The sequence below is a fragment of the Carlito syrichta genome, unplaced genomic scaffold, assembly GCF_000164805.1.
Source record: "Carlito syrichta isolate Samal-C Ts95f unplaced genomic scaffold, Tarsius_syrichta-2.0.1 Scaffold305252, whole genome shotgun sequence".
NCBI classification, from domain to species: domain Eukaryota; kingdom Metazoa; phylum Chordata; class Mammalia; order Primates; family Tarsiidae; genus Carlito; species Carlito syrichta.
The window spans coordinates 334031-347689 of NW_007249348.1; the positions used below are offsets into that span (position 1 = coordinate 334031).

Below are 13659 nucleotides of genomic sequence, written 5' to 3' on the forward strand. Positions count from 1 at the left end.
GGCAATCCACTCACCTCAGCCTCCTAAAGGCGCGGGATTACAGGCTGAGCCACCGAGCCCGGCGGTAGATAACTTTATACTGCACTTTTTTCCAGCGTTAGATGGGAGTTTTCCTCAGTTACATTGATCTAATGTTTCCATCTTTATTCATCTACTTTAAAGTTATTATTAAACTCTCCATTTTGTAAATTTACATTTTCCTAATCAAGTTTTAAATTATTATTTTGTATGTTTCAATCTTTTTAGAGACAGGGCCTTACTCTGTTGCCCAGGTTAGAGTGCAGTGGTGTGATCATGGCTCACTGCAGTCTTAAACTTCTGAGCTCAAGAGATCCTCCTGCCTCAGCCTCTGGAGTAGCTAGGACTATAGGCATGCACCACCATGCCTGGTTGATTTTTATTTTTGTGGAGGCATGGTTGCCTAGGCTCATTGAGCTATTTAACTGGATAATTTCATATACCAATTCAGGAATTCATATATCACCTCTTCACAAAAATATAGAGCATTGTGTTATTAATAAGTATATAACATGTGATGCGTATATATGTTAAGCTTGTAACATGAAAAAGGGCTAGGAGAAACATTTTGCTCTCTGTCCAGACGTTAGAACTAGCACTTCATTTTTTTTTTTTTTTTTTTTTAGTTGAAGTCTCACTCTGTCACCCAGGTTGGAGTGCAGTGGCATGCTCATGGCCACCGCAGTCTCGATCATTGCTGGGCTCATGTGATCCTTCCACCTCAGCCTTCCAAGTGGCTGGAACTACAGGCGTGCACCACCATGCCCAGCAATTTTTTGACTTATTGTAGAGATGAGGTCTCGCCAAGTTGCCCAGGCTGGTCTCGAACCCATGGGCTCAGGCAATCCTTTCTCCTCGTCCTCCCAAAGTGTTGGGATTACAGGCTTGAGCCACTGTACCCGGCCAGCAGTTCATTTTCAACAAAAAAGCACTATCCCATGGATAAGTCATGCTTAGTATATTTCCTGAGATCCAGGAGTTCAACAGACATTAGTGTGACGTTACTACTGGGGTGCCATACTACATACATATGCTATCCTACTTTGACTGCTTCTCTTATCTTTGCCCTAGAGTTTGCTGAAACTTTGCTATGAAACATGAATTTGGACACCTCAGACATGCATAGTGCTGGCTGGCAAAATACTGATTTAACTGGGCAAGACTGTGCTCGGCAATTATAAAATTAGAATATATTCCCGCAGAGCCTTCTCTTAATGCTTTGCGTTTGGGTCCGACACTTTCCCATCCTGCTGCTTTCGTGGAAAGAGCTCTGCCGTGTGCTGGTGGCCCAAGGGCAAGATGCTGCTTCAGGAGAAACTATTTCTAAAGAAGCAACACATTCTGTCTCAAATTCAGAACTAAAAAAGTACTTTATTTATTGAGGGCAAGAGGGTGCAAACAATACAAAAATCAAAAGCTTATCTGGCCTTCAATTAACTTTTCTTCTCTGCTTGTCACACGGGAGTTGGATTTGTTTGTACATTTTCTAAGGGTCCTGATCTGCTCACAGAATCCTTATACAGGGGGAAGCGTTGGGCAGAGTCCTTCAGTGACCCTGTGGGATAACTCTTAGCAGGGTGGGAGGCATTGCTCGGTTCTGTCTACTTCTTTCCCTTCTGTTTCATGTGTACTACAAAATAGTCGTTGCATGCAATGGTGAGGCCAGCAATGAGCGAAAAGAAGCTCTGGAAGCCCACTTTGCCATCTCGGCATTGGTCCAGGTCCTTCATTATTTTGTCCACAGCCAGAGGGTCTTTCTGATTCTGAAGAAAAAAAAAAAGGTAGGAAGGCAAGAAACGTTAGTTAATGGTTGCAATGATGACCTTACTGGATTTGTACTTCTGACGACCATGTTTACATCTATCATTTGTGCTCTTCTTTTAGGTCATAAGCAACCTTTGAAGGTCATCTAAATTGTGTGTGTGTGTACATATATATACACACTTGAGGAAGCATATCAGGAACTTCATGCTTGGAGTCTGCCTAAGAACCACCTGAAATTCCCCATTTTGTAGTTTCAACTTACATTCTCTCTCTCTCTCTTTTGAGTTGGAGTCTTTCTCTGTGCCCAGGTTGGAGTGCAGTGGCACACTCACAGCCACCACAGCCTCAAAGTGGTGGGCTCAGGTGATCCTTCCGCCTCAGCCTTCCAGGTAGGTGGAACTATAGGTGTGCATTACCACACTCGGCTAATTTTTTGATTTATTGTAGAGACGTGGTTTCGCCAAGTTGCCCAGGCTGGTCTCAAACCCCTGAGCTCAGGCAATCCTCTAGCTTCGGCCTCCCAAATTGCTGGGATTATAGGCTTGAGCCACTGCACCTGGCTCTCTCTCTCTCTCTCTTTTTCAAGTCAGGGTCTCACACTGTCCCCCAGGCTGCAGTGCAATGGCATGATCATGGCCCACTGCAGCCTTGAATTTCTGGGTTCAGGCCATCCTTCTGCCTTAGGCTCCCCAGAAGCTGGGACTACAGGCATGTGCCAATCGGCTGGGACACCCAGCTAATTTTTTGTAGCGATGAGGTCTCACTATGTTGTTTAGGCTGGTCCTGAACCCCTGGGCTCAAGCAATCCTCCTGCCTCGGCCTCCCAAAGTACTAGGATTACAGGTGTGAGTCACTGTGCTGGGCTGAAACTTACATTCTCTTAATAAACATTTATTCCTGATAGCATGGCCACATCCTTTATTTTTTTGAGTTGGAATCTCACTCTGTCACCCAGGCTCATGGCTATTGCAGCCTTGACCTGCTGGGTTCAGGCAATCCTTCTGCCTCAGCCTTCCAAGTAGCTAGAACTACAGGTGCTTGCCACCGAGCCCGGCTAATTTTTTGATTTATTGTGCTGGGGTTATAGGTGTGAGCCATGGTGCCCGGCCAGTCACATTCTTTAAAAAGGAAATTCCTTATGAAAAGATCTCAGAAGATTATTTAGGGATTATGTTTCAGATCACTGTCCTATGGAGTTTATGGAGGTGCTAATGATGCCATGGGGTGTTTTAGGTTTGGAGTAGATTGATAGCTGCCATTTCTGCTTGGTACAGATAGGGCCATCTTAGTGTGATTTCTTATCTTATTAGCTATGTGACCTTGAGTAAGTCACACGGCTTAGTGGCCCTTTGTGTATCAACCATGAATTGAGGAGGCTGGACTAGAGTGTCTCTAGAATCCCTTCCCTTCTTTGAGTTGATAAGTTCACGCTGGTCTATACTCTTCACGGATGTTATATGTTGGGCCAGCATCACAAAGAATATGTGTTTTAGAGTTATAAACTCCCATGACTCCCAGTGCCTGGAAAGAATGTGTGGGACAGAGATGGGCAGACAATATCTCCCTTGTTTTTATCTTGCTTCCATGGTGATTGACTTGATCACTCCTTTTTGTAGTGATGCTGGTTAGAAGGGAGAAAGTATGGTTTCTCCTACAGTGTCCAAGTCATGCACCAGAGGAAAAATGGCCCATTAGAGGTTGTTAAAAGGCTCAGATGAAGTATTCATGGATTCCTGTGACTGTATTCACGAGGGAGGGAACTGATAGTGTTTCAAGTGTGCTGGATGTTTTTAAATTGCACTCAGAAATCCCTGGAGGTATAGCACCAGCATTTTCTCCATGAAGACTGAAAACTCCTGCCCCAAGCAATCAACTAAAACCTGCTCTTGTGCAGTTTTTGGTAGGTTTCAGCTAATTCTGGCCTCACCCTCAACTTCCTGGCTGCGGTCAGAATGAGTGAAATTTGGATGACCTAAGGGGTCTACTTTAGAAACAAAATGCTCTGTTAATGCAGGGAGTGTAGGTGTGCCTAGAATTATGATCTTGTGCCTGGAATAAATTACCCTGCCATGTTCAGTACTCCATGCTACATATATTTTTTACGTTTCTCATGCTACAAACCCGTTAGGGAGGCGGAGTTTGTGTCTTAGGTGATACTCATCCTTCTAACTTATGGCTTCTAACTTACACAACGACATGATTAGTAAGTGTTGAGTGTACCGAGAATGTTTTTGTCCATGTGCTGGGCAGGCTTAAATGAGCACATTTTATCCTTGCATTTTACGCTTGCCTTAAAGGATCATAGAACATGCAAATGACCTTTCAGATAATCACGTCCAGCATCCAGCACTCTCAATCAATTTACAGGGGAGGAAACTGAGGACAAGAGAGCTGAAGCAACCTGCTCATTGTTAGTTAAGGTAGAGCCAGATGGTCTAGCTCCTGGTCTGGATCTAGATTACAGGACTCTCTACATATTCTTTTTTTTTTTAGTTGGAGTCTCACTGTTGCCCAGGCTGGAGTGCTGGGGCACACTCATGGCCACCACAGCCTCGACCTGCTGGGCTCAGGTGATCCTTCCGCCTCAGCCTTCCAAGTAGCTGGAACCACAGGCATGCACCAGTACACCTGGATAATTTTTTGATTTATTGTAGAAACAAGGTCTCTCCATGTTGCTCAGGCTAGTCTCTAACCCCTGAGCTCAGGCTGTCCTCTCGCCTCCACCTCCCAAAGTGCTGAGATTACAGGCATGAGCCACTGCACCTGGCGGAACTATGTATTCTAACAACTCATTCTGGGGTAGCACTAGGGAATTGTAGCTCTGAGAGAGTGTTTAGGTTATTTATATCTGCTTATTTAACTGATGCTGATGACATGTAAATTATAGTGTATTATGAAGCCCCATGTTTATTGATGCAGGAGTTGGGGGCTTGACTTGGGCTATTCATCGGGCAGATGGCAAGAGGCAGGACCAAGACTTTCACTGTCATCTCCTCTCCCCCTCCAGAGGCTAATGCATTATTCAACACCAAGCACCGTAATAACATGCTTTCTTTTTTTTTGAGTTGGAGTCTCACTCCGTCGCCCAGGCTGAGTGTTGTGGCATGCTCACGGCCACCGCAGCCTCTACTTGCCGGGCTCAGGCGAACCTTCCAGCTCAGCCTTCCAAGTAGCCGAACTACAGGCACGCACTACCATGACTGGCTAATTTTTTGATTTATTGTGGAGACGAGGTCTCACCAAGTTGCCCAGGCTGGTCTTGAACCCCTGGGCTCAGGCAATCCTCTCACTTTGGCCTCCTAAAGTGCTAGGATTATAGGTTTGAGGTACTGAGCCTGGTCTTTTTTTTTTCTTTGACTTGGAGTCTCACACTGTCACCCAGGTTGGAGTGCAGTGGCACGCTTATGGCCCCACAGCCTCGACCTGTGCTACCATGCCTGGCTAATTTTTTGATTTATTGTAGAGGCGTGGTGCCACCAAGTTGCCCAGGCTGGTCTTGAACCCCCGATGTGCTTTTAAGTGACACAACTGTGACAGGGGAAGAAGAGCTTACACTCTGACCTACTATTTTGTGATGCCATGTTTCACCTTCAGTTGAAGTCATCAGTCATCTCCTGAGGACCTGTCATGTCAAAGGACAACTGTGCCTCATAGCCTCATGTCCTGAGTGACGTATCTGAGTTGATGGCAGAGTCCGCCTCTAGTCTTCATGGCTCTCTCAGTCTATCAAAGGTGAGGCATAAACTCAGACTATGCTCCCGTGTTCTCAGAACATTTTTCTTTTTTGCATTTGGGTCTCACTCTGTCACCCAGGTTGGAGTGCAGTGGCACAATCACAGCTCAGTGCAGCCTCGACCTTCTGAACTCAGGTGATCCTTCCGCCTCAGCCTCCTGGGTAGCTAAGACTATAGGCATGTGCCACTATGCCTGGTTAGTTTTCTTCTTTTGTAGAGACGAGGTCTGGCTATGTTGACTAGGCTGGTCCCAAACTCCTGGGCTCAAGCAATCCTCCTGCCTCGGCCTCCCAAAGTCCTGGGATTACAGGCATGAGGTACCACATCTGGCCTCTCAGAACATTTTAAATGTGAAAGGCAGTTATTTCTGGAGTGACTCTTGGCTCTTCTTCAGTAGACTACTGACACTATTCCTTTATAGTACTAGAAACATTTTTGAGAAGTTCTTTTATCTGAAGGAATTTAAGAAGGGGGAGATTCAAGTTGCTCAAAGTGGAATGTGACCAAGAAGTGCCATCTCCAATACCAGGTTTATGGACCTGAGGGTGGCCATTCCCTGCTTGATTACTCTCTAGTGAAAAGCTTTTTTTCCCCCCAACTCTGTCCCCTATGTTATCTCAACTGATGATAACTCCAGATATAATTTTCTAACAAATGCCTCGTATTGTGGTTGTTTGTGTGTAGTCTTATTTCACCTGCGGATTGCAAACTCCTAGAGGGCAGTGATTGTCTTCTTCACTTTGTTCCCCCTACAATATCTTACTAATAGTAGGTACTCAATACAATGGAGTAAATATTAATAAATGAATGGAAACACCTTTATAGTAGTGACCTCCACAAGGAAGGGACAGAAAGAGGGAGGGCCTAGAAGCACTGACTTTTGTGTCTGGTTCTTCCTGAGCCTTTCAACACTTACTTCCAAAAACCCAGGGAACTCCTTTTCCATGAGTACTCTTAGGTCTTCCTTTGTTAAGTAGCCTTTATCCCCAGCAAATTTGTGGAATGTAAACATCATGGTTTCCATGGCATGTTCCATTTGAGATGGCATTTTGGTGAGGTCTGTTGAAGCCTGTTAAAGAATGTAAAGAAACAGGATTTCCATTTATTTATTTATTTATTTTTTGAGTTGGAGTCTCACTCTGTCACCCAGACTGGAGTGCAGTGGCTGCTCCCGGCCACCGCAGGCTCGACCTGCTGGGCTTCGGCGATCCTTCCGCCTCAGCCTTCCAAGTAGCTGGAACTACAGGTGCACGCTACCATGCCCAGCTAATTTTTTTTTTGAGTTGGAGTCTCACCCTGTTGCCCAGACTGGAGTGCAGTGGCTGCTCCCGGCCACCACAAACCTCGACCTGCTGGGCTCCCGCGATCCTTCCACCTCAGCCTTCTGAGTAGCCGGAATTACAGGCATGCGCTACCATGACTGGCTGATTTTTTGATTTATGAAGTCTCGCCAAGTTGCCCAGGTGGGTCTTGAACCTGCGAGTTCAGGCAATCCACTCACCTCAGCCTCCCAAAGCATGGGATTACAGGCTGAGCCACCGAGCCTGGCTTATTTATTTATTTGTTGAGTCGGCATCTCACTCTATCATCCAGGCTTAAGTGCAGTGGAATGATCCCAGCTCACCACAGCATTGACATCCTGGGCTCAGGCAACCCTCTACCCCTGCCTCCTAAGAAGCTGGGACTACAGGTGTGCACCACCATACCCAGCTAATTTTCTGATTTTTTTGTAGAGACGAGGTCTAGCTATGTGCCCAGGCTGGTCTCGAACTCCTGGACTCAAGCAATCCTCCTGCCTCGGCCTCTCAAAGTACTGGGATTACAGGCATGAGCCAATATGCCCACCCTACATTAACTTTTAAGCCACATGTATTGCCAGTCTTCTGAGAATAACTGGAAGGATCATCCATTTGATCCTTTCCAGCTGTAAAATCCAGTTAATCTAAGGACCAATTCACCCCAGTTTTTAGGTCTCTTGCTGGTAGAAATAGACACCCAGGTACTGGCGCTCTAAATGAGGGGTTTCTCTAGCTGCCAGCTAATTCTGCATAAATCACCTAATGACGAATAAAAACTCTAACCAGTTAGAAAAGCAAGATCAGTGTTCTTTCTTTTAACTGACAAAGGTCCTAGTGAAAGTACAGATATTTCATCATTCCTCTTAGCGCTGGTAAATGGGACTCTTAGATAACAACCATCCACGCAATCAAGCCTGGTTGATATTCAACCTCCTAGGCTCAACTTGGCAACCTGGTTCAGTCTGATTCTAGGGTTTAGACATCAGCTTGCAAATGAATTTGTCTGTTGGGTACGCATTTCTTACTAAAGTTCTGAACTTGCTATTTGTTGCATCTTTGGCAGTAGAACGCAGTTGCCCTACCTAAATAAAAGCTATTCAAAGTCCATTATCTAGTTCGCTTGAGAAGGAAAAAGTAACAGTATATTACTAACTCCTTGAGGGATCTGATATATTTTTGGTTGCACCAGACAAATGAGCTGCTCTCACATTCTGAGGTGCAGCAGGAGAGCAAGAGTTTTTTGTTGTGAAGAGTTTATAAGAAAGGAAAGGAAACATGTCAGATCACTACATTCAGGTGTTATGAACTAAGGGCACATGTCTCATCAAGACCCAGTGATTGATAACTTACTAGGAGCTCAATGAATTTTGGCTTAATTGGAAGGACTGCTTGACCAGAATAGAGCACCTAAAGTCATTACTGGATAGGAAACAAGTGAATGTGAATTGTAATATGGCACACACACATACTACACAAGAAAATCACAAGAAAAGGCTTTGGGCGCAGACTGAAGGACAGGCTGGCAACTTTCCCTGCTGAAGAACGCTAACAAGAACCTGAGACATGCTTTGGCCTGGTTCCTACTGCTGACAGATGCCTGTTCAACACTGATTCCTCCAATGCCAAGTTTTAGGGAGAAGAAGGCGGAGTTGGTAAACATAAAGATTGAGCAATTATACTTAAGAATTGTAAATTCTACCCTTTCATCTCTAGAAAAGTACAGGAACCAGCATGCCAAAGAATGCTACTCCAGAGACTCTCCCATGATTCAGCAGGGAGGCAGTTAGCTCTCTTGGAGAGAGCAGGGAGTCAATGCTTCAAGGTCCACTGTGAGATGAATTCCAGGGGAACCACACCCTTCTCCTTCTCTTCCTCCGCAGCTCGGATCTGGCTCATCCCCTTTCCCCCATATGGGTTGCAGATGGAAGTGGGCTTGGAGAGAATCTGCCTTGCCTAGATTGGTTCCGGAGGTCCAACAACTTAAGAAAACGGAACCGAGTGAGTCTACTCTGAGAGAAAGATGTGGGATCCCACCCCAGTTCTTAAATAACTCAGGAAAGGAGCCAGACACCACAGAGGTTTAAAAATACCTGTGCCCAAGCTCAGGGCAACAGAGCACTTCATGACCGATTCCCAAAGCTTCCAGAAATTGAGACTGGGTGGGGCACCTAGTTTTCTTTCCTCACGGGACAGAGCAGAAGAAAATGCACTGCACAGCCAGAGAAATAAGAAAGGAGATGCAGCAGAGTAAGAATCCCTACAACAGACAAAAAATAGGCCAATTTAGGAATGCCCGAGAAAAACATGTTGTAAGCTGAGGAAATTCTGGTCACCCTTGGTTTTCTCCTCCAGAGAGTGAGGTCTATCTACCTCACCCTGTAGGAGTGCTGAGGTCTGAGGTCGCTCCAATCCTGCCCCTTCCTGCCCACGTTTTTATGAGACGATGGGGTTTTCCTCTCTGAAGCTACAGCCCTACCTTATAGAGTTGTCCCCTCCTCTCCTCCTCCAGCAGTTTTATTCAGCAAATGCACTGTGAATACAGCAGCCAGCTGACTCTCGGTGTCCAGTGGACCTTCTGCAAAGAGTGCAGAGCAGGCTGGGCGCGGTGGCTCATGCCTATAATCCCAGCACTTTGGGAGATCGAGGCGAGAGGATTGCCTGAGCTCAGGGATTTGAGACCAGCCTGAGCAACATGGTCTCAAACCCTTGTCTCTACAATAAATCAAAAAATTAGCCCGGTGTGGTGGCGCATGCCTATGGTTCCAGCTCCTTGGAAGGTTAGAGTGGAAGAATCACCTGAGCCTAGCAGGTTGAGGCTGTGGTGGCCGTGAGTGTGCTACTGTACTCTAGTCTGGGTGACAGAGAGAGACTACGATTAAAAAAAAAAAAAGGGTGCAGAGCAGGGCCAGCCAGGAGGTGAAAACAGCACTGAAACCAGAGGAGACACCGTTGGTCTCATCAGGAACCTGTGCCCCAAGCAAGGAGCTCAGTTTTGAAGAAGGAGCAGCACGTTGGCTTTAAAATAAGACCGAGGAAAAGGGGGAAAACCTTGTGATTAAAATTCTGCTCTCTGGGCTACAGGATGAATCATGTAGCCAGCAGCTGCCCCACTGATTCAGCTCTGCTCTGCCCTCCCTTCTTGGGCGGGGCTTGGCCAGCTGGGCTGACTGCAGTGCTGACAGTTGATTGCTAAAGCTGAAGTTCTTCAGGGACCTGTATCTGGTATTTCCACCCCCCACCCAGCCACCCTATAAGCTCCAATCCTGAACAGAGATGGGCCTCCTGCTTCCTGGTTGGGCAGGAGGGTCTTGGGGCTGGGACTGAGGGTAGCAGCGTTCTCTCTGTGCTCCCAACAACCCACACCTATACGTGAAACACTTGATTACATTTAATTGTTTGCATGTCTGTCTTAGATTTAAGTTCCTCTTGGTCAAGAGCTGCAAATTATTCTGCTTATATCCTCGGAGCACTAAATAACTATTAAGTGAATGAACGAATCAAACAATCCCCCTGGCAGTAGCTGGGGTGCAGATGCGACTACCCAGGACTAGGCTGAAAACTTTGTAGCAGGAGGATGTGAGAGCTGGAAGGGCCAGGAAAGGAGCCCCAAAAGGGTTCGCCTATGAATGGAACAGTAGAGTACAGAGGAGAGCACATTCCATATGCAAAGGAAAAAAATGTGTGTCCTGCCAAACAGGTCTGGTCAGACTGACGTGATTTCTCTCCTCTTGTGACTCTGGCTGTTTTCTTAAGTTTTCATTCATTGCACCTTCGACTTTGTGATTCTGAGTTCCACAGGATATAACAGCCTCACCGTCCACTTACTGGTGATTGGTCATTTTATTATTATACCTGTATATGCCCTCAGTCACAGGTCTTAAGAGCAAAAGATCAGAAGTCTTTCTCAGTATAGTTTTCTCTACAGAAAACGATTTTGGACTCTATAAATTTAGTTTCTGTGGGAAGAATTCAGTCTTCTGTTTTGGTTCTCCTACAATGAGCACCTACTTTATATGTACTGGACATGGTGTCAGGCACAAGGAATGTACACACACATGCACAGGAACACACACACACTTTCTATGATGCTTGCTCTTGAGGAGTTACCCGCTCATTAAATACTGTTTAAAAATCTGTCCTGAATTCTAATCATTTGTGTTCTTGTTTCTTTCCTTGTTAGACTGCGGGATCCTTGAGCAGGGATCCAGTAGCCAGTGCCCAGCCCTCACAGGGCCTGCTCAATGAATTGTAAGGATGAAATGAACAATAATGTAATTCTGGTCATCCTGGGAGCAGGAGTCCTCCTCAGGAAAGTGTCTGGTCCTGAACAATCCCAAATGTTTGCTCTGGACCCATGCCCAGATGCAGACCGCACTTTCAAAGAGGACCCTTTTAAAGAGCAAGAGGTCTGACTGACTTGCTCTTCTGTATCTCGTCCATACCCTAGTTTACTTACAGCCCACCCAGAAAATAATTGGCAGGGTGTCAGTAAAAACAAACATCTGTTATTTAAAATATGTTTGAGATTTCCTTTGTTTTGCATTTGAAATTTTGGGGAAAGAAATTTTTCGTGTGAGTGAAAATTGAACCCAGAAGGCATTCTTGAATTTGATCCCTAAAGAGAATTCAGAAAGAATGAGTTGAAGCAATGGGTCAGGATCCAGGCTGTCTCTCTCGCCTCTCACTAAATAAAACTTGCCCACTAGAGAACAGGGGGGCAAAGGAAAGTTCCAGATGCAATTCAGTAGGAAGAAAGAACTCAGAAACCTCCTTTGACCCAACCGAGTACATTCATTGCTTCTTGAAGAATTATCAGGCGCTAGCCTAAATCAGCGGACAACAGTATTGTAGCAATTTCTATTAAGTCCTCTGGTGGGGTGACTGGCAGTTTAGTGAAGGGATAGTGAATGCTACAAAGTGAGTTAATTACTTTTTTCTTTTCTTTTTGCTTTTGATGTGAATTCCTAAATTGTTGAATCCCTGGAAAAATGAGAAACTTCAGAAAGATTCTAAAATTTCACTCCAGCTTTCCCAGCATTTTGAGCACCATTTATACATTATAACCCTGAAAGAAGTCCATTGTTCCCCTCAACTTGACTGGGCTGTGTCCAAGGGCATACCAAGTGGGTAGTGCTCTTAAAAAGTCACATTTTTCTGAACTGTCAGTGGAAAACAGGGAGGCACCCAGTCTCAGCTCCACCCAGCCCAAGGCCTGACCTCACTGGAGTTGGCTGCTCATGAGGCTGGCCAGGGGCCAGACATGGGCGGAAAGGGGCCCATCTGACGTATCCAGGAGAAGCCAAGTGAGAGTTACACCTAGACAGAAATTGGGGTGAGACCAGTCGCTTTATGCCCCATAGACCAAGAAAATTGGAAGAATAGAAATAGGAAAACTCCAAATGGTGGATCAGAGACCACCATGAAGAAAGTACCCTCTGGCGGTGAAGGAACTTATATACCATTAGAAGGGATGATTTAAACAGAAACTGGATAGGAATCTGTGGGGGCAGGGCTGATGAAGACGTTTCAAACGAATTACATAAGCTCATTCCTCCCCAACCCCTGGCATTATCGACTGCAATTTGCTGAAACATGTCGGAGGCAAAGATCACCAACAGGGTGTTTCTATGAGCCTGACCTCACCCGAAGCACAGGATATAAAAACCCACTCCTGGAGGCTGAAACTGAAGCTTCTGCGAGAGGGGAAGAAGAAAGTCCGCAACAACGGCAAACCTCCTAACGGTAAAGCTACCTCCCAAGCGAGGCTTAGGCAGGCTGCCAGGCGCACAGGGCTCACACCAAGCAGCAGTCTGGCCATGGCCCTGCAGATCTAATTGCTACCCTCACCCGCAGTTCAATCAAGAAACCTCTCCTTCAGACTGGCGGCCAGTCCTGGTGTGACTCACTTCCTCTTGGAAAATGTCCTCTAAGATGGCACAGATGGCCCTTTCCCTTCAGGGAGTGTTCGGTCCAAACCATCCACAGAGTATCTGCAACCAGCCACACCCACATGGTCTCACCGCTGAGTCACAGGCCTCAGACCACTAGGAGAATCCTGGCACTCTTTGTGCTCACCACGCCCTGCAGATTCTTCCAGCCCCGAGTGGGGGGTGGGCTCAGTGTATCCTAGCGCCTGACTTAGGGTTCCCTCAGCCGGCCAGAGCGGTTCTGCATTCCTCGCCACCCCCAGCCAACAAGGCAGAATCCCTGGTTTCAGACAGGCAGAGCGAGAGGTTGGACAGTGCGGTATCCAGGGCCAGAGGAAGCGCCTGGGCCAAGCTCAGACAGAGAACCAGGTACCCATGGCACGTCCGCCGGCCTCACTGCACCGGGCCACGTTAATCTGGGACTGGAAGGTCCTTCATCAAAGCCGGCTCTTCCCCCATCTCTTTCTGGTCTCACTTATTTAACTAAGATTACAGGAAGATAGAATCCATATAGTTGCCTCCCACCAGGCAAAGTGACTTTATAAAGAAAACAAACAGCTCCCCCCCCACCCGCAACAGGAAGACTCTCTCGTCCAGCAGGATGGCAGGAAGCCCAACCTGAGGCATCCGTCTGGCGAGGACTGAGGGGTGCTCTTCAGGAAGGGGCGCCCCCAGCCGCCAACCCGCCCTGCTCGGGCCGCCTCGCAGGGAGGAGGCTACGCACATCTGGACCGAGGAACCCGCCAGGACACATGCCAGCCAGGCCGGGCGCGAGAAGTTGGCTTCGGAAAACTCGGAAAGTAGGAGAGGTGGTAGTCAAGAGAGGCAGACAGACAGGGAGGAGGGCAGATGTCCAGGGACACAGCACCGGGGTCCCGCGGTGAAGGGCAGGCTCCCGTCCTCCGCGCCGCGAGGGTC

At 46.8% G+C, this 13659-nt stretch overlaps 1 protein-coding gene across 2 annotated transcripts; it reads right to left on the minus strand.

Annotated features, from left to right (window-relative positions):
* Positions 1-1369: 1369 nt before the first annotated feature.
* S100A10 (S100 calcium binding protein A10) lies at positions 1370-12846 on the minus strand. 2 transcript variants are annotated; one of them, XM_008061446.2, is made up of 3 exons: positions 12662-12846; positions 6433-6585; positions 1370-1781 (listed from the first exon to the last, which is right to left on the minus strand). In XM_008061446.2, the coding sequence occupies exons 2-3, from the start codon at positions 6562-6564 to the stop codon at positions 1620-1622; spliced, it is 294 nt and encodes a 97-aa protein (XP_008059637.1). In that variant the 5' UTR covers positions 6565-6585; positions 12662-12846; the 3' UTR covers positions 1370-1619. The 2 variants fall into 2 exon arrangements, with proteins under 2 accessions (XP_008059637.1, XP_021569811.1); XM_021714136.1 differs by having other exon boundaries at positions 12721-12806.
* Positions 12847-13659: the final 813 nt, after the last annotated feature.

Coding starts and splice junctions, on each gene's coding strand:
- S100A10 (XM_008061446.2), bottom strand. CDS start 6,564: ATGCCATCTCAAATGGAACATGCCATGGAAACCATGATGTTTACATTC. Junction 1,782..6,432: donor AGTTCCCTGGGTTTTTGGAA/GTAAGTGTTGAA, acceptor TTTTTTCTTCAG/AATCAGAAAGACCCTCTGGC.